This window comes from Xyrauchen texanus, chromosome 3 (genome assembly GCF_025860055.1).
Source record: "Xyrauchen texanus isolate HMW12.3.18 chromosome 3, RBS_HiC_50CHRs, whole genome shotgun sequence".
NCBI classification, from domain to species: Eukaryota; Metazoa; Chordata; class Actinopteri; order Cypriniformes; family Catostomidae; genus Xyrauchen; species Xyrauchen texanus.
The window spans coordinates 53,208,699-53,232,029 of record NC_068278.1 but is presented as its reverse complement, the minus strand read 5'-3'; the positions used below and the strand labels follow the sequence as shown (position 1 = coordinate 53,232,029).

At 36.9% G+C, this 23,331-nt stretch overlaps 1 protein-coding gene across 3 annotated transcripts in view; it reads right to left on the bottom strand.

Annotated features, from left to right (window-relative positions):
• Window positions 1–849: 849 nt before the first annotated feature.
• The window catches only part of LOC127623374 (apoptosis-inducing factor 3), a 55,439-nt gene continuing 32,957 nt past the window's right edge, over window positions 850–23,331 (bottom strand). For all 3 annotated transcript variants that reach the window (XM_052097817.1, XM_052097825.1, XM_052097834.1), the window contains 17 exons: window positions 22,970–23,079; window positions 22,626–22,735; window positions 20,889–20,933; window positions 20,430–20,526; window positions 16,756–16,868; window positions 16,524–16,610; window positions 14,998–15,089; window positions 14,287–14,417; window positions 13,832–13,947; window positions 13,651–13,722; window positions 11,685–11,748; window positions 10,193–10,269; window positions 9,045–9,162; window positions 8,821–8,919; window positions 8,317–8,392; window positions 4,934–5,038; window positions 850–1,480 (listed from right to left, as the gene is read on the bottom strand). In XM_052097817.1, the coding sequence (XP_051953777.1) occupies window positions 1,438–1,480; window positions 4,934–5,038; window positions 8,317–8,392; window positions 8,821–8,919; window positions 9,045–9,162; window positions 10,193–10,269; window positions 11,685–11,748; window positions 13,651–13,722; window positions 13,832–13,947; window positions 14,287–14,417; window positions 14,998–15,089; window positions 16,524–16,610; window positions 16,756–16,868; window positions 20,430–20,526; window positions 20,889–20,933; window positions 22,626–22,735; window positions 22,970–23,079 (1,555 nt within the window). In that variant the 3' untranslated portion in view covers window positions 850–1,437. The remainder of the gene's footprint in view (window positions 1,481–4,933; window positions 5,039–8,316; window positions 8,393–8,820; window positions 8,920–9,044; window positions 9,163–10,192; window positions 10,270–11,684; window positions 11,749–13,650; window positions 13,723–13,831; window positions 13,948–14,286; window positions 14,418–14,997; window positions 15,090–16,523; window positions 16,611–16,755; window positions 16,869–20,429; window positions 20,527–20,888; window positions 20,934–22,625; window positions 22,736–22,969; window positions 23,080–23,331) is intronic.

Here is a 23,331-nt window from a genome sequence, read left to right as displayed (position 1 = left end):
GGAGTTGGTTATGTAATACAAATGTTAAAATGTATAGCTGTACAAGTCATGCACTATATAAAAGTGCTTTGATGTCATCAGATAGCATTGTGTGAGGAACAGGTCGAAAAGTACGTGTTTATGGACTGATAATTTGCCGTTCGACTCATGATTTGTGTGAAAGTGAATCAAACTAGTCTTTGCAACTTTAATGATCATTTCAGCAGGAAGCTGCTGTGATACATACAACGAAAATGCCATGAAAATGAATTGAGTAAAAATGTAGGTATAGTAACAAGACCTGGTTGAAAAGATAGATTTCTCATTTCTTTTTGAATTTGGTTTCATGAGATTCACTCATTTACCTGTTTTTTTTTTTTTTTTTATGATATATGACAACACTACATCATATATTACATTTGACAAGTAGCATAGCCTATCCTCATTTTCAACAGACATTGACATATGGACCTTGTTACCTTCCCTGAATAATGATCACACTTTAAGATCCTTTGGGAATGTCTTAATGAAAATGAATGCCCTGCTCATATGAATCATCATGCATCTGCTTTCTACAAACGGCCTTTCCTATGTGATTTTTTAAAATTGACGCAAGCAAAGTTGCATTGGGCTGCATGCTAAGTGGAGAGCAAGACATCAGTTCTGTTAAAAGCATAGTTTGCCTAAAATGTAAATTATGCCATCATTTACTCACCCTCATGTAGTTCCAAACCCATATGACTCTTCTGTGGAACAGAAAAGGAGATGTTAGAATGTTCCGAAGGCTCAGTCACCATTCACGTTCATCGTATTGATTAAAGATGCAATGCAAGTGAATGGTGACTGAAACTTTCTGCCTGACATCTCCTTTTCTGTTCCATGGAAAAAGTAATTCAGGTTTGGAACAACATGAGACCGAATTTTCATTTTTTGGTGAACTATCCCTTTAAAAAATTCTCATTCTCATAGCCAGACTAATCAGTAGCAGAAGTTCAGTAGAAAAAGTGCAGTCTTATTGTTTAAATTCATCTTCAGGTAACAGCTATGTACAAAGTTGCTTATACAAAATAAAATATGCAAATTCCCCTTCACTCTCCTCTGAACTCTGTGCACAGGCAAAAGCTTCATGCAAAAGCTTAGAGGTTGGATTTAACAACCCACAAGAGAGAGCTGTTGGTTAGTACAGAGGGTTCGAAACCAGGTATGACTCATTTGTTAGCACTGTGAACGGATACAGGTCCAGAGAGGTTCCACCTCGTGGGGATGATGTCCCGGGTACATAATCCAGGAGCAGCCCAGGTGCTCGCCCAGTTTAGGACAGCATATGTCTTCCACCTAGTGTCCCGCTTAACCAACTGCAGCTGCAGCACTATAGAAGACTATGTCTGTTTTAGGAGTTCGTCCAAGTTTTTGGCATGGAAGACTCAAGGAGCACGCTGTGCTGAACCATTAGTATCCTCACTGTGAGCCTTTGTCAATTAGCCATGACATATCTCCTGTCCTGCATGGAAAATAATACAATGCAAAACTTAACATGCATATATCACTCATTTTTCCAGATAAGAGGGTTAAAAATGCTTGGAATATCTTTGCCTGCTAAGAGGAATTTGATCATATAGGTCACGTTAAGAGTACATATAGGATGCAATGCCACATTATGTAGATCATGTTAAGTGTGTTTACACACTTCCCAAGTTAAGCGAATTAGTTTAATTTTGATAGTAGAACAACTTTTGAATGAGAAAAAAAGGGTAGAAACAGTAGATAGATAGATAGATAGACAGATAGATAGATAGATAGATAGATAGATAGATAGATAGATAGATAGATAGATAGATAGATACAAAAGAGTGATAGATAGATAGATAGATAGAAACAAAAGAGTGATAGAGATAGATAGATAGATAGATAGATAGATAGATAGATAGAAACAAAAGAGTGATAGATAGATAGATAGATAGATAGATAGATAGAAACAAAAGAGTGATAGATAGATAGACAGAAACAAAAGAGTGATAGATAGATAGATAGAAACAAAAGAGTGATAGAGATAGATAGATAGATAGATAGATAGATAGATAGATAGATAGAAACAAAAGAGTGATAGATAGACAGACAGATAGAAACAAAAGAGTGATAGATAGATAGAAACAAAAGAGTGATAGATAGATAGATAGACAGATAGATAGATAGAAACAAAAGATAGATAGACAGACAGATAGATAGATATAAAAGAGAGATAGATAGATAGATAGATAGATAGATAGATAGATAGATAGATAGATAGATAGATAGATAGATAGATAGATAGATAGATAGATAGATAGATAGATAGATAGATAGATAGATAGATAGATACATACAAAAGAGTGATAGATAGATAGATAGATAGATACATACAAAAGAGTGATAGATAGATAGATAGATAGATAGATAGATAGATAGATAGATAGATAGATAGATAGATAGATAGATAGATACAAAAGAGTGATAGATAGATAGATAGATAGATAGATAGATAGATAGATAGATAGATAGATAGATAGATAGATAGATAGATAGATACAAAAGAGTGATAGATAGATAGATAGATAGATAGATAGATAGATAGATAGATAGATAGATAGATAGATAGATAGATAGATACAAAAGAGTGGTAGATAGATAGATAGATAGATAGATAGATAGATAGATAGATAGATACAAAAGAGTGATAGATAGATAGATAGATAGATAGATAGATAGATAGATAGATAGATAGATAGATAGATAGATAGATAGATAGATAGATAGATACAAAAGAGTGATAGATAGATAGATAGATAGATACAAAAGAGTGATAGATGTATTGATAGATAGAAACAAAAGAGAGATAGATAGATAGATAGATAGATAGATAGATAGATAGATAGATAGATAGATAGATAGATAGATAGATAGATAGATACAAAAGAGTGGTAGATAGATAGATAGATAGATAGATAGATACAAAAGACTGGTAGATAGATACAAAAGACTGGTAGATAGATAGATAGATAGATAGATACAAAAGAGTGGTAGATAGATAGATAGATAGATAGATAGATACAAAAGACTGGTAGATAGATACAAAAGACTGGTAGATAGATAGATAGATAGATAGATAGATAGATAGATAGATAGATAGATAGATAGATAGATAGATAGATAGATAGATAGATAGATAGATACAAAAGAGTGATAGATAGATAGATACAAAAGAGTGATAGATAGATAGATAGATACCAAAGAGTGGTAGATAGATAGATAGATAGATAGATAGATAGATAGATAGATAGATAGATAGATAGATAGATAGATAGATAGATAGATACCAAAGAGTGGTAGATAGATAGATAGATACAAAAGAGTGGTAGATAGATAGATAGATAGATAGATAGATAGATAGATAGATAGATAGATAGATAGATAGATAGATACAAAAGAGTGGTAGATAGATAGATAGATAGATAGATAGATAGATAGATAGATAGATAGATAGATAGATAGATAGATAGATAGATAGATACAAAAGAGTGAGTGATAGATAGATAGATAGATAGATAGATAGATAGATAGATAGATAGATAGATAGATAGATAGATACAAAAGAGTGGTAGATAGATAGATAGATAGATAGATAGATAGATAGATAGATAGATAGATAGATAGATAGATAGATACAAAAGAGTGGTAGATAGATAGATAGATAGATAGATAGATAGATAGATAGATAGATAGATAGATAGATAGATAGATAGATAGATAGATAGATAGATACAAAAGAGTGGTAGATAGATAGATAGATAGATAGATAGATAGATAGATAGATAGATAGATAGATAGATAGATAGATACAAAAGAGTGGTAGATAGATACAAAAGAGTGGTAGATAGATAGATAGATAGATAGATAGATAGATAGATAGATAGATAGATAGATAGATAGATAGATAGATAGAAAATAACAAGAGATAGATAGACAGAAAAGAACAAGTAATAGATAGATAGATAGATAGATAGATAGATAGATAGATACAAAAGAGTGGTAGATAGATAGATAGCTAGATAGCTAGATAGATAGATAGATAGATAGATAGATACAAAAGAGTGGTAGATAGATACAAAAGAGTGGTAGATAGATAGATAGATAGATAGATAGATAGATAGATAGATAGATAGAATTCACAGATCAACAAATCAAATTAATTTAAATTTTCTCCTTGTTCACTGTCGCACATCCTTCAGCTGTCACAGAAACGCAAACAGACATACATATGAATTCACATTTGAACTGAATTACACATAAATCATATTTTTTTACAAATATTTGTAACCCAAGTAAAGCACTTAAAAATAATTTCTTTATTTGAAAATCAGTAACTGTAATCTGATTTCATGGATTTAAAATGTAATGTGTCACACACTACTTTTTCGATTACAGTAACTTATTGCTTTTTAATCTGATTACACCCAACACTGGTCTGCTGAGCTATGAGATACAAAGAATATCAAAGAATAACTTTTTTCATAAATGAAAGGTGCCAGGCTTAGTTTTGGCATTGAGCAAATTATTTTAATTATATTGACTTTCTCCCACACTATTGCAGTCACTGTTTTCTCTGCAGCCTTTAGTTAAAGGGATAGTTCACACATATTGTAAAATTATTTTATCATTAACTCGCCCTCATGTTGTTTCAAAATTACTTTCATTCTTTATGGAACACAAAGATACAGAAAATGTGACAGCCTCCCTCAGTCACCATCCACTTTTTTTATATGGAAAGAAAATACAATGAAAGTTAATTGTAACTCCTTTTGCATTCCATGGAACAAAGAAAATTATACAGGTTTGGAACAATATGAGGGTGAGTAAACAATGACGTCATTTTCATTTTTGATTGAACTGTTTCTTTAAGGCTTGAAAATGTACTCACTCCACGTCACGTTTCCTAATCGTCTTTCCAGAGCCAAAGACTTCTGCAACCCGTGACACAATGGGGTCATAGTTCATACTGGCCACGGCTACCACCTCCTCACTCCTGTAATCACAGCAGATTAACACACGACACAGTGCCAGCGTCAGCTCAAAATACAGATGTAAATAATGAAATAACGGTAACACTTTACAATAAGGCTGTATTCATTAACATTAGTTTACTAAATTAGTTAACATGAACTAACACTGAAGAATACTTATACAGCATTTATTAGTCTTAGTTAATAAAAATACAATTGTTAGTTCAAAGTGCATGAACTAATGTAAACAAATACAACAAATACAACTTTTGTATAAAAAAGTATTGTTCATGGTTAGTTCATGTTAACTAATGTTGTTAACTACTGTTAACAAAAGGAACCTTATTGTAAAGTGGTACCACAAAAAAATAAGATTAATAAATGTTATGAAAATACAAACATATTTGGTTAAATAGAACAAACCATTACTCTAAGTATGAGCAATGATATTAGTGATGCTTGACTTCCCAAAACGTTTCCAATGAGCGTTGCGTCATTACACTTTGGCTTACTTCAGCCACTGCAGTTTGACTTGATCTAACGGCACCTTTTAATCCGAACCTAAATACACATTATCTCAGCAGTTTCTAGTCCCAATCACAGAGATCACTATAACAAATCGATAATGCCTCCTGTGTCATAATTCAAATGAGCAGGGGTTTTTCAGTTGGGGCTCTAAGCTACATGTCCCACATGACATTTATCACATTGTAATTATTAGGAATTTTATAGGTTCAATACAAGTTAAACTCAATCGACAGCATTTGTGGCATAATGTTGATTAACACAAAAATTAATTTTTACTTGCCCCTCCTTTTCTTAAAAAAAGCAAATTCATGTTAACACGATTTTAGTGTGATAAACATACTATTATACATTCTACACTCACCTAAAGGATTATTAGGAACACCTGTTCAATTTCTCATTAATGCAATTATCTAATCAACCAATCACATGGCAGTTGCTTCAATGCATTTAGGGGTGTGGTCCTGGTCAAGACAATCTCCTGAACTCCAAACTGAATGTCAGAATGGGAAAGAAAGGTGATTTAAGCAATTTTGAGCGTGGCATGGTTGTTGGTGCCAGACGGGCGGTCTGAGTATTTCACAATCTGCTCAGTTACTGGGATTTTCACGCACAACCATTTCTAGGGTTTACAAAGAATGGTGTGAAAAGGGAAAAACATCCAGTATGCGGCAGTCCTGTGGGCGAAAATGCCTTGTTGATGCTAGAGGTCAGAGGAGAATGGGCCGACTGATTCAAGCTGATAGAAGAGCAACTTTGCCTGAAATAACCACTCGTTACAACCGAGGTATGCAGCAAAGCATTTGTGAAGCCACAACACGCACAACCTTGAGGTGGATGGGCTACAACAGCAGAAGACCCCACCGGGTACCACTCATTTCTACTACAAATAGGAAAAAAGAGGCTACAATTAGCAAGAGCTCACCAAAATTGGACAGTTGAAGACTGGAAAAATGTTGCCTGGTCTGATGAGTCTCGATTTCTGTTGAGACATTCAGCTGGTAGAGTCAGAATTTGGCGTAAACAGAATGAGAACATGGATCCATCATGCCTTGTTACCACTGTGCAGGCTGGTGGTGGTGGTGGTGTAATGGTGTAGGGGATGTTTTCTTGGCACACTTTAGGCCCCTTAGTGCAAATTGGGCATCGTTTAAATGCCACGGCCTACCTGAGCATTGTTTCTGACCATGTCCATCCCTTTATGGCCACCATGTACCCATCCTCTGATGGCTACTTCCAGCAGGATAATGCACCATGTCACAAAGCTCGAATCATTTCAAATTGGTTACTTGAACATGACAATGAGTTCACTGTACTAAAATGGCCCCCACAGTCACCAAATCTCAACCCAATAGGGCATCTTTGGGATGTGGTGGAACGGGAGCTTCGTGCCCTGGATGTGCATCCCACAAATCTCCATCAACTGCAAGATGCTATCCTATCAATATGGGCCAACATTTCTAAAGAATGCTTTCAGCACCTTGTTGAATCAATGCCACGTAGAATTAAGGCAGTTCTGAAGGCGAAAGGGGGTCAAACACAGTATTAGTATGGTGTTCCTAATAATCCTTTAGGTGAGTGTATAGTGTGATCACTTACTAACCTTTTCTGTGTAAAGTTAGAGCCAATTGTACAACTTCGTTGCCATGATGATATAATGTCAACAAACCGTAAAACGACTGTAAAAATTATGATTTAAACTATTTTACAGCTATTAATAATTAATATGCTAATAATAATAATACATGAGTTTTAACAGGAGAAATAAAGGAATAGTTCACCCATTATTAATTAAGTGAATAATTATCATTATTCACTTACCCTGATGCAGTCACAGATGTGTATGACTGTCTTTCTTCAGCAGAACACAAATTAAGATTTTTAGAAGAAGATTGAGCTCTATCAGGTCCTTATAATGGAAGTAAATGGGTGCCAGCACTTTGATGGTCCAAAAGTCACATTTACGAAACAATAAATTAATCCACATGACTCCAATCGATCAATGAATGTATTCTGAAACAAATCGATACTTTTGTGTAAAATTAAATCGATAATTAAAAAGTTTTTAACTTTTAAAAAGCACTTCCTGCCAGCAGCTGACGCATTTCGTAGCTGTCGCGTGATGTAAACGTGTCGGCCATTTCACATGACAATTTGGAAGCGGCGCTTATTTACTATTGTTTCTTACATATACATATCGATTTGCTTCAGAAGACATTCATTGATTGACTGGAGTCGTGTGGATTAGTTTATTGCTGCCTAAATGTGACTTTTGGACCATCAATGTGCTGGCACCCATTTACTTCCATTATAAGGACCTGACAGAGCTCTGTTTTCTTCTGAAAATCTTCATTTGTGTTCTGCTGAAGAAAGACAGTCATACACATCTGGAATGGCATCAGAGTAAGTGAGTAATGAGCGAAATTTCATTTTTGGGTGAACTATTCCTTTAATGTAAGTGCTTTTATAAAATTATAAGCTTCACATTTCTGTCTTTAAACACTCCAAAAATGGTCCCCATTCACTTCCATTGTAAGTGCCTCACTGTAACCTACATTTTTGCTTTTTTTAAAGAAAAGGATGGACAATTGCAAATTAATTTTGTGGTAATAAACATTATGCCACAAATGCCATTGATTAAGCTTAACTCATATTGAACCCGGATATTCCTTTAAGGACTTTGACGAGTGGTATCAATGATCTGAATAAACCTAAATAGTAAATGACTGAATTTTAAAAAAAGCCTCGTGACAAGATAGAAATTGAATATACTCACTTTGTATAAAATGCCACAAATTTCAGCTCGTCCAAATCTCCCTGGATGACGACATCATCAAAGCCATCTCCATACCCTTGACAACAAGATTTGAAGCTCTTGACATGTACACGACAATTAACCATCCATTTAAACAGTGCCTAAATTAAACAAATTCATTTATACACAGCTGCTGGGAAAAAGTATGTGAAACTTTTTGATTAACCTGGATTCACCATTCACATTTATTGAAAGATATGCAATGAAAGTAAATGGTGACTGAGGCTAACGTTCTGCCTAACATCTCCTTTTGTGTTCCACAGAAGAAAGAAAGTCATACGAGATTGGAACAAGATGAGGGTGATTAAATGCTGAAAAGGTTACAAAATTTTTCATTGTTGAGACTTGATATGATTTTATATGCAGACCTCCACACATAAACATACTTTTTCCTGCAACTGTATTTCATTAACTGTACTGAATATTGAGGTGCAAGTTAGTCAAAGTTAGTCACTCCTTAGTCACCTGCATATCTAATGCTTTTCCCAAACATGGCTGTCCAGAAGTAAGGCACCGTTTTAATATCCGAGGTCTTACCCATCATGCTAAGAGCAGCCACCCTGCCTGTGATAGGACAGAAAATGTGTTAGCCATTTCACCTTTAGATTACAAACCAAGCGTAATTTTATAAGCATTGTTAAGGTTATGGTTATGGTAGAGGAAGCTGAAAACTGGTCAACAGGTCTTACCGTGTACATGCGCCATCTGCCAGTGGGGAATGTTTCCTTTCTTATTGCTGCGCAGGGCTAGAGGATATGTTACCACATCACCCCCAGCGAAGACCCCATCTATGTTCGTCTGCATGGTCTGAAAGAGTTGAAGGCAAAGTAAGCGTAAGCAGGGTCCAAAATGAACACCCGGCAAGTGGAAAATGCCAGTAACAATTTACTCTTTTAATTACCAGAGGTCATTAACTAGTAAATGATAAGGAACTGACCCTCACTGATATATGCGACGCAAATAATTCAAAGACATTAAACAAGATAAATACATGCTAATTAATAGTATTGTGTTTGATCATAAATGTGTGTTGGTAGTGGGTGTACACAACCACCCTATAATGATAAAAATCCACCATGTCCTTTTTTTAATCCCCATTAATCATAAGCACTATCTCAGAACAAGCCGTTTGCAGATTCTTTACAAAGTGACGTCACTTTGTACAGGCCCCGCCCACGACTGTTGACGGACACTGCCGCACCTGTACACCAATTAATAAGTGAACATTACACAACATGTTCAACATTTTGTTATAGCACATAGCGAATGTTGTAACAGTATTTGTGTGTGTGTGTGTGTGTGTGTGTGTGTATTGCTCATCCATCTTTGCAAAACTGCCGAAAAAACTCTACAACCAATAAATAAATCAAATAGCCATTCGGAAACTTCCTGATTAATTCTCAAAGTTGTTACTTCTGGCGGAGTCTCACCCTCATCAGTATCTGACTCCGGTTCAAACATATTTTCTGAAACATGGTTCTGAAAACCACTATTTTCGCTGTCAGTCATATTGCTTATGATGTCTAGTTATCAGAAGCAGAGATGTCAAAACTCCGCCCTATTCTGGATACGGGGCGGGGCCTTAAATTTGGACCTTGAGTGCGAGTAAACAGAGTTTTATGACATGCTTTGTAGCTAGTTAGCGTTATCACAGATAACTCAAGGTCATATATAAAAATGACCCTGATATAATTAGCACTGATTAACAGTTGTAACCCATATGAGCAGATTATCACAGGTTGATCGACAAACAGATGTGAGTAAATATGTTGTGATGCTGGTACTCCGCATGTAACATAAGGAACTGTACACCATATGAAATAGAAATACACTGAACCTTATTGACTGGAATGAATCCCTTGGAGTCCATGTGTACTCCGCTCTGTTTCAGGAATGCCGTGGCTGGACCTGAGCCTAAACACACATGCATACAAACACACAAATCAAAATGTAAATAATATCATAAAAAAACATAAGCATTTTCACAGTTTATAGAGGACCAAATGGGTCATATCAAACTTTTTTATCATTTTATATTTTTTCTGGCATTCTCTGTTTTTTTTCACCAGAAATAGTCACAACTTAGATTTCCATGACCATTTTCGACCCCCACTCGCTTCGGAAGGATACGCAGAGTGGCAGGTGCTACACATGCTGAAACAGCACAAAGTTTTGTTAACTTCCCCACATTGTTCTCTTAAGCCTAATTTATACAATATAAGAAGCCAAACATTTTCTCCTAAATGAACAAAAGCCTGCGTTTATGCTATATGTGGCGTCGTTTTAAAATTAGTTTGTTGAGGGTGACGTCACAGATTATCATGCACCAAACCACACCCATGATTCGTTTTAACCAATCATCAACACTCTCTGGCAAGCCAAGTTCTTGTAGGTTGAGAATTTAAGTGATATGCGCGAATAGGAGAAACATCACAAAACGAATACCAATAATAATTTGTATTTATATTTAAAGTATTATCGTTAGTTCATTGGTGTTCAACAAAAATAGCATCTATTCTACTTCTGCCTTATTACTACCTCTCCAAGACTGGGTGGGCCAGATTAAACGATTAGTTCACCCAAAAATGAAAATTCTCTCTCAATGTACAAACCCTTATGTTGCTCTGTAGGTCCATACAATGCAAGTGAATGGTGACCAAAACTGTGAAGCTCCAAAAAATACATGAAGTCAGCATAAAAGTAATCCATACGACTCAAATGGTTAAATCCATGTCTTATGAAGTGATCCAGTAAGTTTTTTTTATTACTCCTATTTCACTGTTCATCTTGCCATTGCAGTCTCTAGGCACAATCTTGATTTCAAACTTGATTACACTTGCTAGTGCTTGACGCATGCGCACTGTTGCTAGATGGTGTAGGAAGTGTAATCGAGCTTGAAATTAGAAATGCCAAGGAGACTGCTGATGTCAAGATTTAATGTGAGTTATAGTTTGGTCTGTTCTCAAACAAAACTGACTGGATCGCTTCAGAAGACATGGATTAAACCACGGGAGTCACATGGATAACTTGCGTTTATGTGCTTTTTGAGCTTCAAAGTTTTGTTCACCATTCACTTGAATTGTATGGACCTACAGATCTGCACATCATAAGGGTGAGAAAATTGGGAGAGAATTTACATTTTTGGGTGAACTATTCCTTTATCGTTACAGTATGTTTTATATTATAGTCCATTGAATTCTTTGATGAAAAAAACATCACCGAAAATTGTACTTATCCTAATATGACCTTTAATGAGAGAAAGGCTAAAGAGAGAGAAAGCAAGTGAATCTGAAACAAAACTGGAACAAATTTGTCTAACACAGACTCACCTGTGCCAATGACACACACATCAGCTCTTAAGACTTTGCCACTTTTCAGAACCACTTCTTTTAACTATTGAAACAAAAAAACAAAAGTATTTCACATTTACGTTCGGAGCAGACACTTTCTTATTAAAGAATAGGGATACTTATCTTACCGACTTATCCGATTTATCTTACGGTGCTCATATCTGGCAAAAGGGTTACTTGGTGTTACTTGAGTTACTTAGTTATTTCTTGAAAGAAACATATTTATCAAACATTTAATCTCGTAATAGATCATAATTCTGCTTATTCTTGCATTTTAGCCCTGAAGCAATCCATTACTGCAATAGCTGTGTTAAGTAATATTCAAAGCTAAGCAGTTCCAAAGTCAGACCCGGTGTACAGTAATTAATCACACTCTACTAGAGGGAGGGGGAGAGAGAGAGAGAGAGAGAGAGAGAGAGAGAGAGAGAGAGAGAGAGAGAGATCTATACTCAGGAGTTAAATTGGGATTTTTTAGGGGGTAACCCTAACAATCCCCTAATTTGATATCTAACAGGATCAGAAGTGGGCAGCGAAGCGCAATGTGAGATACGCCCCATTAAAATAGTACCGCTCTAGGTGAATATTGTGGACCAGGTTCTGACACAGACTAGACAGAAGCATAATGCTTATGTTATTAACTTTACGTGTTTTCAAGCAAACACACTTGCTAGATAGAGACGGATTGCATAAAAAACTGAACTGGAGCCTGCCTGCAACTGTAAACCCTAATACTCAAAATAATTGTATTGAGTAGGGAAAATTTAAATGAACCTTGATGAGTATCTAGAACTTTCTCTTGCTTTTGAGTTCACGATATTGGCACCTTTTACGTAACCTGAATTGTTTTATTGTTTTGAGTTTAATGAACTTGTCTCATTAAATTTGGAGGAACTTAAATTTAACTGAAACTGGGCAGGGGATTTCTATTTCCCAGCATTCTTTGCATGGCACTCGACAGGGAGAGAAAGTGTTCAAATTGAGTGTTATATAACGTGTCTTTAAGCAAGATGAATGTAAAGAGGGGGACTTTTATTTTGTTGTGCTATTTTGTGTTATGTTCAAGTTTTGGGGGGTTACCATTATTGTGAAAAGTGGAGTTTGAGCTTAGTTTTAGGACACGTACAATACTTTATTCATTAAGATATTGTTATGCCAGTGAAACCATTGAGTTTCCAATTAGTAAACATTCACCATGCTAGTTTACTCTACCAGTACAAGTTACTTGAAGTGTTTAAGTTGAGCTTATATCCATCCATCCATCCATCCATCGTCAACCGCTTAATCGCGGGGGGCTGGAGCCTATCCCAGCTAACATTGGGCGAAAGGCGGGGGACACCCTGGACAGGTCGCCAGTCCATCGCAGGGCCACACATAGACAGACATACACTCACACACACCTCCACATCCACACCTAGGGCAATTTTTTTGGAGACACCAATTAACCTAGCCTGCATGTCTTTTGGATGGTGGGAGGAAGCCGGAGTACCCGGAGAGAACCCACGCAGACACGGGAGAACATGCAAACTCCACACAGAAAGGCCGGGGCAACCAGGGTTTGAACCCACGACCTTCTTGCTGTGAGGCGACAGTGCTAACCGCTGCACCACCGTGCCGCCCAGTTGAGCTTATATGGTAATTTTAAATTCAGCCAAACTGTTCACTTTAAAATTAAGTGCCATTCAAATATATATACATATATATATATATGAGTTAACTTACTCAATGATTTAAGTTAAAAGCAATTAACATGAATGTGTAGCTAAAAATCTGAAAGTTCTATTAACTTAGCTTAAAAAAATGTAATGTAACTAATTGCATTATATAAAGAAATCTTTATTTCTTTTTTTGAATCAGAGGTGCCGGAACGCCGTTCCAGACAGTTCCGCCCCAATTTAACCCCTGCCTATACTTCACTGAGCTCCTGTTTCTCTCACTTTAATGATACCTGTCCATTCTGCCCTCTCATCTCCCACACCTCGTTCAACATGTAGAACTTCACCCTGTTCGACTCAAACAGCTGAGGAAAGGAGAATGCCAAAAGGAAATCACAATTACAGAGGGATCTATACTTGAATATAATGTGATTACTGCAATAATATGAGTGATACATGAGTATATCCTCAAACCTTCATCAAGACTTTTCCCACTTTCTCTCCAAGAGCTTTACGGAACGGCACGGCCTCTATGCCAATGACAGACACCGAGTGCGCCTTATCTGTGAGAGCTGCGGCCACCTCCATACCTGTACATAGAAAATCACATAACACTGCTGCTTTACATAACACATATCTGTCCTTTATCACAAATCAGTCCTTTATAAAGAGGCCCCAGAAGTATTTGACCCACACTCTGTAAAATAAATTCTACCCACTAAAATTGCTGCTTTAAATTTTTCAGTGCATTTAAAAATAACTGAATTATTATTATTATTATTATCATTAGATAGCACTTCATCAAATCAAGAGGCATTTATATTAAAGTAACATTTTACAAGCAAAACATTTCCTCCAAGTATTTGGAGTCTTAAAAAGTACATTTTGGGACCTAAGAGTCAAATAATGACATAAGTATTGGTTCTCACCAATAAACGAGGTTCCCACGATGACTGCGTTCTTATTGCTGGCGAGTGTAGCGATGCTGTTTGCTTCCTCTGGTGTTCGGAGGTGAAACACATTTCCCACATCTTTGCCTTTGTAACTCAGAGGTTTGGGTCTGTAAAGGTAAAGGAATTAGAACATTTCAGTTCATATTAAAGAATAAGAGGGGTTTTTGAGGTCAGTTTATCAGTTTTTAATGGGATAGCTCACCCTAAAATGACAATCATGTCATAATTTACTCATCCTCATGTGGTTCTAAACATGTATTACTTTACTTCTTTTGTTGAGCACAAAAAGAGATGTTTGGCATATTGACACTCAATCAGTCACCATTCACTTTCATTGTGTGGAAAAAGATCCAATGAAAGTGAATGGTGACTGAGACTATCATACTGCCTAACGTCATCTTTGTGCTCCATGAAGAAAGTAAGTCATACATGTTTGAAACAACATGAGGGTGAGTAAATGATGACAGAATTTTCAGTTTAGGGTGAATTATTGAACTATCCCGTTAAGTGTTGTCTTGAATGTGGCTGTCCTTTAACTGAACTGGTCTACAACTCAATGTTCTACAGTATATAGAAGGTTCAAAACAAAGGTTCTGCATCACATTTGCAGCTCTAGCACCTAAATAAAGGGACCTGGAGAATAGAATATCCTTGTCACAGCTGTAGATATAGATTTATGTCTTTTACCTGCTCCCTGTGGCAATGAAGAGTTTTCGATACTCCATTTTATAACCATCCCGAAATGTCACAGTTCTTGTCTTCACATCTACGCAGACAACCTGTGAAGAACCGAATCGCAATTTGCAAAAATGACAAATATATAGGCTTCAACTCTTTAAATAATATCAGTGACAAAAAGTACCAAAAGGATAATGAAACAGTGGTACAGTTGATGCTATAAGGACCATGTTAACGCCATGCTTTTGAACATGAGTCATGACAATACTTGATTTATAAAAGGTAAAATAGTAGTAGCATAGTATTTCTTAAAGTAATTTGAAGTACTATGTACTGGTAAATAAATAGGTTATCAGTCAGTACCATGGTATATAACTGTACACTGATGAGCCAAAATATTATGACCACTCACAAATGAAGCGAATAACGTTGATCATCTCCTAACACGGCCACATATCAAGGTCTGGGTAGATTAGCTGGTAAGCGAATCAGTTCTCATAGTCAACATGTAGAATGCAGGTGAAATGGGCAGGAGTAAAGGCCTGAGCGACTTTGACAAGGGCCACATTTTTATGGTCAGATGACTGGGTAGGCATCTCTGAAATGGCAAGGAATTTGTCACAACACATAGTGCATCGCACCCTGCTGAGTATGGGGCTGCGTAGCCGCAGACCGGTCAGAGTGCCCACAATGTCCCCTGTCCACCATTGAAAGCAGCTACAATAGCCACATGAGTGTCAGAACTGAAACTTGGAGCAGTGGAAGAAGGTCGCCTGGTCCGATGAGTCACGTTATCTTTCACATTTTGTCGATGGCCGTTTACGTGTGCGCCGTTTACCTGGGGAAGTGATGGCAGCAGGATGCACTTTGGGAAGACGGCAAGCTGGTGGAGGGAGTGTGATGCTCTGGGCAATGTTCTGTTGGGAAACCCTGAGTCCAGCCATTCATGAGGACGTCAGTTTACACATGCCACCTACCTAAACATCGTTGCAGACCAGATACACCCCTTCATGTCAATGGTATTCCCTGATGGCAGTGGCCTCCTTCAGCAGGATAATGTGCCCTGGCACACTGCACACATTGTTCGGGAATGGTTTGAGGAACATGATGAAGATTTCAAGGTGTTGTCCTGACCTCCAATTTTCCCAGATCTCAATCCGATGGAGCATCTGTGGAATGTGCTGGACCAACAAGTCTGATCCACAGTGGCTACACCTCGCAACTTACAGGACTTGAAGGATTTGCTGCTAATGTCTTGGTGCCAGATACCACAGGACACCTTCAGGGCTCTTGTAGAGTCCATACCTCGGCAGGTCAGCGATGATTTGGCGGCACATGGAGGACCAACAGCATATTGGACAGGTAGTCATAATGTTTTGGCTCATCCGTGTATATGAAAGTACCATTGTAATACTATATTTTTTGGACATGAACCATGGCTGATACCATGGTATTTCTATTTGATACCATCACCATGGTACCACCACAGTACGTCTTTGTAAGGGATAGAAAAAAATATAAGTAAGTGCTCTCACTTCTTTTTCCAATAGTATCTCTATGTCGTGCATTTGAAAGAACTCCATGGACCGCAGTTGTAGCTGCTCAGCTGTGCTCTCTAAAGACTGAAGAAAAGAGCCGATGGACATCAACATAATATCATTTTAGCATGTGTGATTAAAATTTAAATCTATAATAAAACACTGATTTTCAAATGTAAATGTGAAACTTAGTTTTCAGACTGAACTGTGGACTGTTCTGTGTACAAACCTTACTCAGTTTAGGTCTGTCGTAAGGCAGATGTTTGTCCATGGTGCACATCACTATACGATCAGTGAAACCCTCCTGCCTCAGAGTCTCAGCGCACACCAGACCAGCCGGACCTGAGTGAGAACACAAGATGTTGAGTTCAAGAGGTGCTCGCATATAGAAGTTTAACCTGGCTTGCTAAGGGCAGAGCACTGAAACAAATGTGTGAACAAGGTTATGTTCAGATCAAAGAATATATAATGGGGACCGGGGCTTGTTGTCACACTTTGTATTCCAGTGAAAATTTCTTAGGGTATGTTTATTTTTAAAACTAAATGTCTGTTTAGCCATAAGCCACAAAGTATTGGCTACAAAACAGCTATTGAACATTTCCATTGTTATTGCCCAGGACAAAAGATACACTGATAAAAGGTGATGGCAGCTCTACTGAAAAAACTAAACCAGTACACTTTAAATCAACTTAATACATTCATGTTTTGAGATGAGAACATAATTATATTGCAGAAAGTCCAAGTGATATTCAACACATATGATCACATAGCTATGAAACGTTAAAATGGATTCAGACTTCTAATGGGTGTTCACTCACCATGATTTTTACTGCTTGCTAAATTAACTTAATTAAACATGATGATGCAACACAATTAGCATTTTGTCTCAACTTAATGTACAACAATGTATATCTACAGTATGTTCACTTAATCCAACTGTGTTGGGACTAATGTATGTGAATACGTTTTTGCATCAATGTATTGTTCAATCCGGGCAGGGGATTTCCAGTTTCCAGCATGCTTTGCATGGTACTGGACTGATTTTAAATGTAAGGGTTATTTTAATGTATTTCTATGCTAAATGAAACAAGTAGAAGACTTGTTAGTGTTTACTGTTCTGTTCTGTTGGTATTTAGAGGAGTTGTTTAATTGTCTTGGAGGTTACCATTTTGGAGAAGAGTGGAGCTAATGGGAAGGATATAAGTTTGGTTATGAAATTTCAAAAAATTGAATGTGTATTACTTTTTTTTTTTACACTAAACAAATACTGAGGGATTTGTTTAGTATAATGAATTTTAGGGGGTTTGTTAACTCTCAGCAGCACCATACTTGTTATACAGTACAAAAATATACAAATAATATGCTTTTGTGTTTGTTGCTAGCTAGCAATAAGCTGCAAGGTTCAATAGAGTTATTTAAACATATAAAATATGAGTTGGATTAACTCAATTCATTTTGCTTTTTCAAATTTTCATTGTTTGGAACCAATGACCACAATTTAATTAAGCTAAACCAAAAAAAAATTCTTCACTATTCAGTTCAACAAACATGTTGACCTTTTGTGACAACATGCCCCAATAATAAAATATGACTCTAATTTAAGGTTTTTTTAAACCAACATTAAAAACACTGCTTTTAATAACCTTATTAATATAATAGCCAAAAACAAAAAAACATCTAGTGAGCGGCAGTTCTGCAGACGGAAATGCCTTGTTGATGAGAGAGGTCAACAGAGAATGGCCAGACTGGTTCGAGCTAACAAAAAGGCTATGGTCACTCAGATAACCACTCTATACAATTGTAGTGAGCAGAATATCATCTCAGAATGCACAACACATCGAACCATTAGGCTGGTGGGCTACAAAAGCAGAAGACCTCATCGGATGCTTTATTAGCACCATAGTTTTACTAATAAAGTGCTAAATGAGTGTATCTACCTATTTGTTTTAGGCAAGCCTTATGCTTAACAAGAAATAATAAGTAAAGAAGAATTGACAACTGACCTTTCAATTACTGAAAATAAATGCACGTTATTGCCCCAAGCTGGAAATGTGGCCACAATGTACAATGAACTCTAATCTGAAGATATTTCAGACATTATTGTCTCTTATATTTTATCTATATTATAATGTATCAACCAGTAATTGCATTGTGTCATGTTTAAATATGGCATGCAACCTTTTAACCTACAGTAGACTATTCCAAATGTACATATTCTGTTGCTTACTGTATGTATTCATTAGGTTGTACATTATGTTGTACGTAAGTATAAGTACATGCAGGTCCATTTTGATTTCATGTACAAAGTGCAGTAATTTATCCAATTAAATATCACATTACTCTTTTTAAGGGATAGTTCAACCAACAACAAAAAAAAAATCAAAAATCTGTCATTATTTTCAAACCCTCATGTTGCTCCAAAGTCAAATGACTTTCTTCCATGGAACACAAAATGAGATGTTCGGCAGTCTGCTTGCCTCAATCACCATACATTTTCATTGCATCTTAATTCCAAACAAATGAAAGTGAAACTGTGTTCCAAGGAAGAAAAAAGTCATAAGGGTGACATGTGGGTGAGCAAATTATGGGCAAGTTATCCCTTAAAACAGATAATGCAATAGATAAGCAGGAAAACGCAATTTCACTGTTTAGTGTGTGCTGAACACAACAGCTATATTTATATACACTGGTGGCCAAAAGTTTGGAATAATGTACAGATGTTGCTCTTATGGAAAGAAATTTCTACTTGTGGCAAATTTTCTAAGTGGCATTCAACCGATCACAATGTATTGTCAGGACATTAATAACATGACAAATTACTATTACAATTTGAATAGAAATGTCAGAATTTCTTAAACTACTTCAAAGTGTTCTAATAAAAAATCCTCCATGTGCAGCAATGAGAGCTTTGCAGATCCTTGCCATTCTAGCTGTCAGTTTGTCCAGATACTCAGGTGACATTTCACCCCACACTTCCTGTAGCACTTGCCATAGATGTGGTTGTCTTGTCAGTCACTTCTCACGCACCTTACAGTCTAGCTGATCCCACAAAAGCTCAATGGGGTTAAGATCCATAACACTCTTTTCCTGCACCCCTGAGTCTTCTCTTTACTGTTGTACATGAAACTGGTGTTGAGCAGGTAGAATTCAATGAAGCTGTCAGCTGAGGACATGTGAGGCGTCTATTTCTCAAACTAGAGACTCTGATGTACATCTGGACTTCCACATCTCTTTCTGTCCTTGTTAGAGCCAGTCTTTGAAGACACCTTTGTGTACACCTTTGTATGAAATCTTCAGTTTTTTGGCAATTTCAAGCATTGTATAGACTTCATTCCTCAAAACAATGATTAACTGATGAGTTTCTAGAGAAAGCTGTTTCTTTTTTGCCATTTTTGACCTAATATTGTCCTGAAGACATGCCAGTCAACTCAAAAACAAGCATAAATGTTAACCTTCATTTAACATATCAAATAGCTTTCAACTGTGTTTGATATAATGGCAAGTGATTTTCTAGTACCAAATTAGCAATTTAGCATGATTATTTAAGGATAAGGTGTTGGAGTGATGGCTGCTGGAAATGGGGCCTGTCTAGATTTGATCAAAAATTACTTATTTCAAATAGTGATGGTGCTGTTTTTTACATCAGTAATGTCCTCCTGACTATACTTTGTGATCAGCTGAATGCCACTTTGGTGAATTAAAGTACCAATTTCCTTCCGAAACAACAAAATCTGTACATTATTCCAAACTTTTGGCTGCCAGTGTATATATATAGCCCAGTTAATATTAGTGGAATGCAGAGTTTAGAAGTAAGCTGCACATATGAGCCTTATAACAGTTTACTTCTCAAAACATTATGTTTTAGTGCATTTTAGAGTAATTTTAAAACATTATGGCTACAACCTGATCCAATAATGAGAATGTGGCTGAATCCATTGCTGGAGTTGATGACAGCTGAACACTTTGACATGCTCTTTGTCCGCCGCTGAGTTTGAAGGGCCTGACAGGAAGCAGATGAGACCCCACATCACTATTTACAACTGTTGTTAAATTTAAAGTTGAAGTGTGTAATTTCTCCGACACTAGCGTCACCAAACAATATTGCTAAAAACAATGTGGTTTCAAACAGATTTCATGAAAACTCTGCTGTCTTCCATTGGTTGTACAAACTTGTTTTGATGGCATAACAGAGTTACACTTATAAGTAAAATTACACCACGAATTGCTTCCTTATAGTTCACAGTTCAGCAGCATTAAGCCGAGATACAATATGTTCGATTTTTTAACATTGAAAAAATTGCACACAGCTTTAATTCACTTTAAAAAATAATTTAAAGACAGTGAGAGAAAGAAGATATTTACCTGCTTGTTTGCCCTTATTATCACCCTCTCTTTCTCAACTTTGACCTGAAATAGTGTGAGGAAATTAATTGAAATGACAGTTTATTACATAATAGATGTAATATGAGAACTCCCCCTGCTGCTCTGGAGGTTCATTTTCTCCCCTTTGATGAATTTATGAATCCTCTGGGTTTACAAGAAGATCTACTTCCTCTATGACTTAATGTCCTGTTGTAAATAAGCATTTAAACAAGTAAAACAGGTAAATTAAAGGAATTTTACACCTAAAAATGTTCATTCTTTCATCATTTATTCACCTTCTTGTAATTCAAAGTGGAGTTTTATAACTAGGTTTGGGAGGAGCAGGTTAATTTAATCCGACCAATCACATTGCCAGAGTAAGCGTATTTAAACAGCTGCTTACCTCTATGGAGGGATGCATCGAGTCTTGGAACATAGCCCACAACTTTTATAGCATTGAGCATAGTGCTAAATAAAGAAAAATGATATACACGATGAGCCAAAACATTATCACCATTATGACCACAGCGCCAACTCGCCTGGCATGGACTCTACAAAACCCCAAGACATTAGCAGCAGGACATTCAAGACATTCAAGTCTTGTAATTTGCGAGGTGGAGCCACCGAGAATCGGAGTTGTTGGTCCAGCACATCACACAGATGCTCAATCGGATTGAGATCTGGAGAATTTGGAGGCCAGGGCAACACCTTGAACTCTTAATCATGTTCTTAAACCATTCCAGAACAATGTGTGCAGTGTGGCAGGGCACATTATGCTGCTGAAAGTGGCCACTGCCATCAGGGAATACCATTGCCATGATGGGGTGTACCTGGTCTGCAACGATGTTTAGGTAGGAGGCACATGTCAAATTGACATCCACATGAATGGCCGGACCCAGGGTTTCCCAAGAAGAACACTGCCAAGAGCATCACACTCCCTCTACTGGAACAATGTTGGCATCCTAGTGCAATCACTTCCCCAGGTAAACACGTACATGGCCGTTCATGTGATGTAAAAGGAAACTCATCGGACCAGGCAACCTTAATCCACTGCTCCAAGGTCCAGTTCCAACACTCACATGCCCATTGTAGGTGCTTTCAACGGTGGACAGGGGTCGTCATGGGAACTCTGACTGGTCTGCATCTACGCAGCCTCATACGCAGCAGGGCGCGATGCACTGTTTAATGCTACACATTCCTCCCGTAACATCATTAAAATATCTTACTCTCACTCCAGTGGTTTAATATACAGTATGTCTTCTGAAGTGATGCAATCACATTGGGTGAGAAAACAGATCAAGATTTCAATCCTTTTTTTACAATAAATCTCCACTTTCACTTTCAGAATATGAAAGAATGGATAATGTAAGTTAAAGTTGAGATTTATAGTAAAAAAGGACTTAAATATTGAGTCATGTGAATTACTTTTCTGCTGCCTTTATTTATGTTTTTGGAGCCTAAAAGGTCTGGTCACCATTCACCTGCTACTGTATGTATGGATCTACAGAGCTGTGATAATTCAAAAAATCTTTGGTTGTTTTCTGCAGAAGAAAGAAATTCATACACATCTAGGATGACTAAATGCTGAGAGAATTTTCATTTTTGGATGAACAATCTCTTTAATAAGTCAAATTTGGTTTTCAATATTGGGCTTTCAGGTTTCAAGGGACCCAGGGAAAGACCCACAATAACACAAGACAATATTGTCACAACAATTACAATGCATAAAGATGTTACCTGGAAGGTGGGCAGACTGTCTAAGCCAGGGAAATCCTCAATGTCACCCGTAACAATGTCAAAACATGCCCCATGCCATGGACATCGCACACGCCCTTTTGATAGCACACCTGTAGGACAGGTACAATTGCTTTTGAATGGAGAGTATTTCTGAAAGGTGTTATCTTTTCTGCTGTTGATTACCAGCATGTTACACACAATCAATGTCATTGCTGTTTCATTTAAATCCACAACATTCAATCTCTAAGAGGTACTGCTTGATAACTGTGCAAAAGGTTCTTTGAATGTAATTCCCAAGCTATGGAATGTAGAAGACCAGCAGTGCTCCACAGGATGTACCTCACCTTTGACCAGTGGAGCCCCATAATGTGGGCACTTATGTCCCATGGCAAAGAATTCTCCATGTTCCTTTATGAGCAGAGCTCGGCCTGCACCCAAATCCACCTCACGCATTCTGCCAAACACAACATATCTGATTAGCACAGCTCAAAAATACATAAAAAAAACACACACAATTCAATACTGATATCATCCGTAGTTTTGCTCAAATGATTTTGTGGCTTTCAGTCTATGTCTGTTAGCTTTGAAGCTATCTACATGATAGTGTACTCCTAAAAGTTGGCAAAGTAAAATGTTAGCAAATATACACATTTCAAACATACCATCTATATCTCTTCTGGGAAACAGAACCATAAATTATTGATGA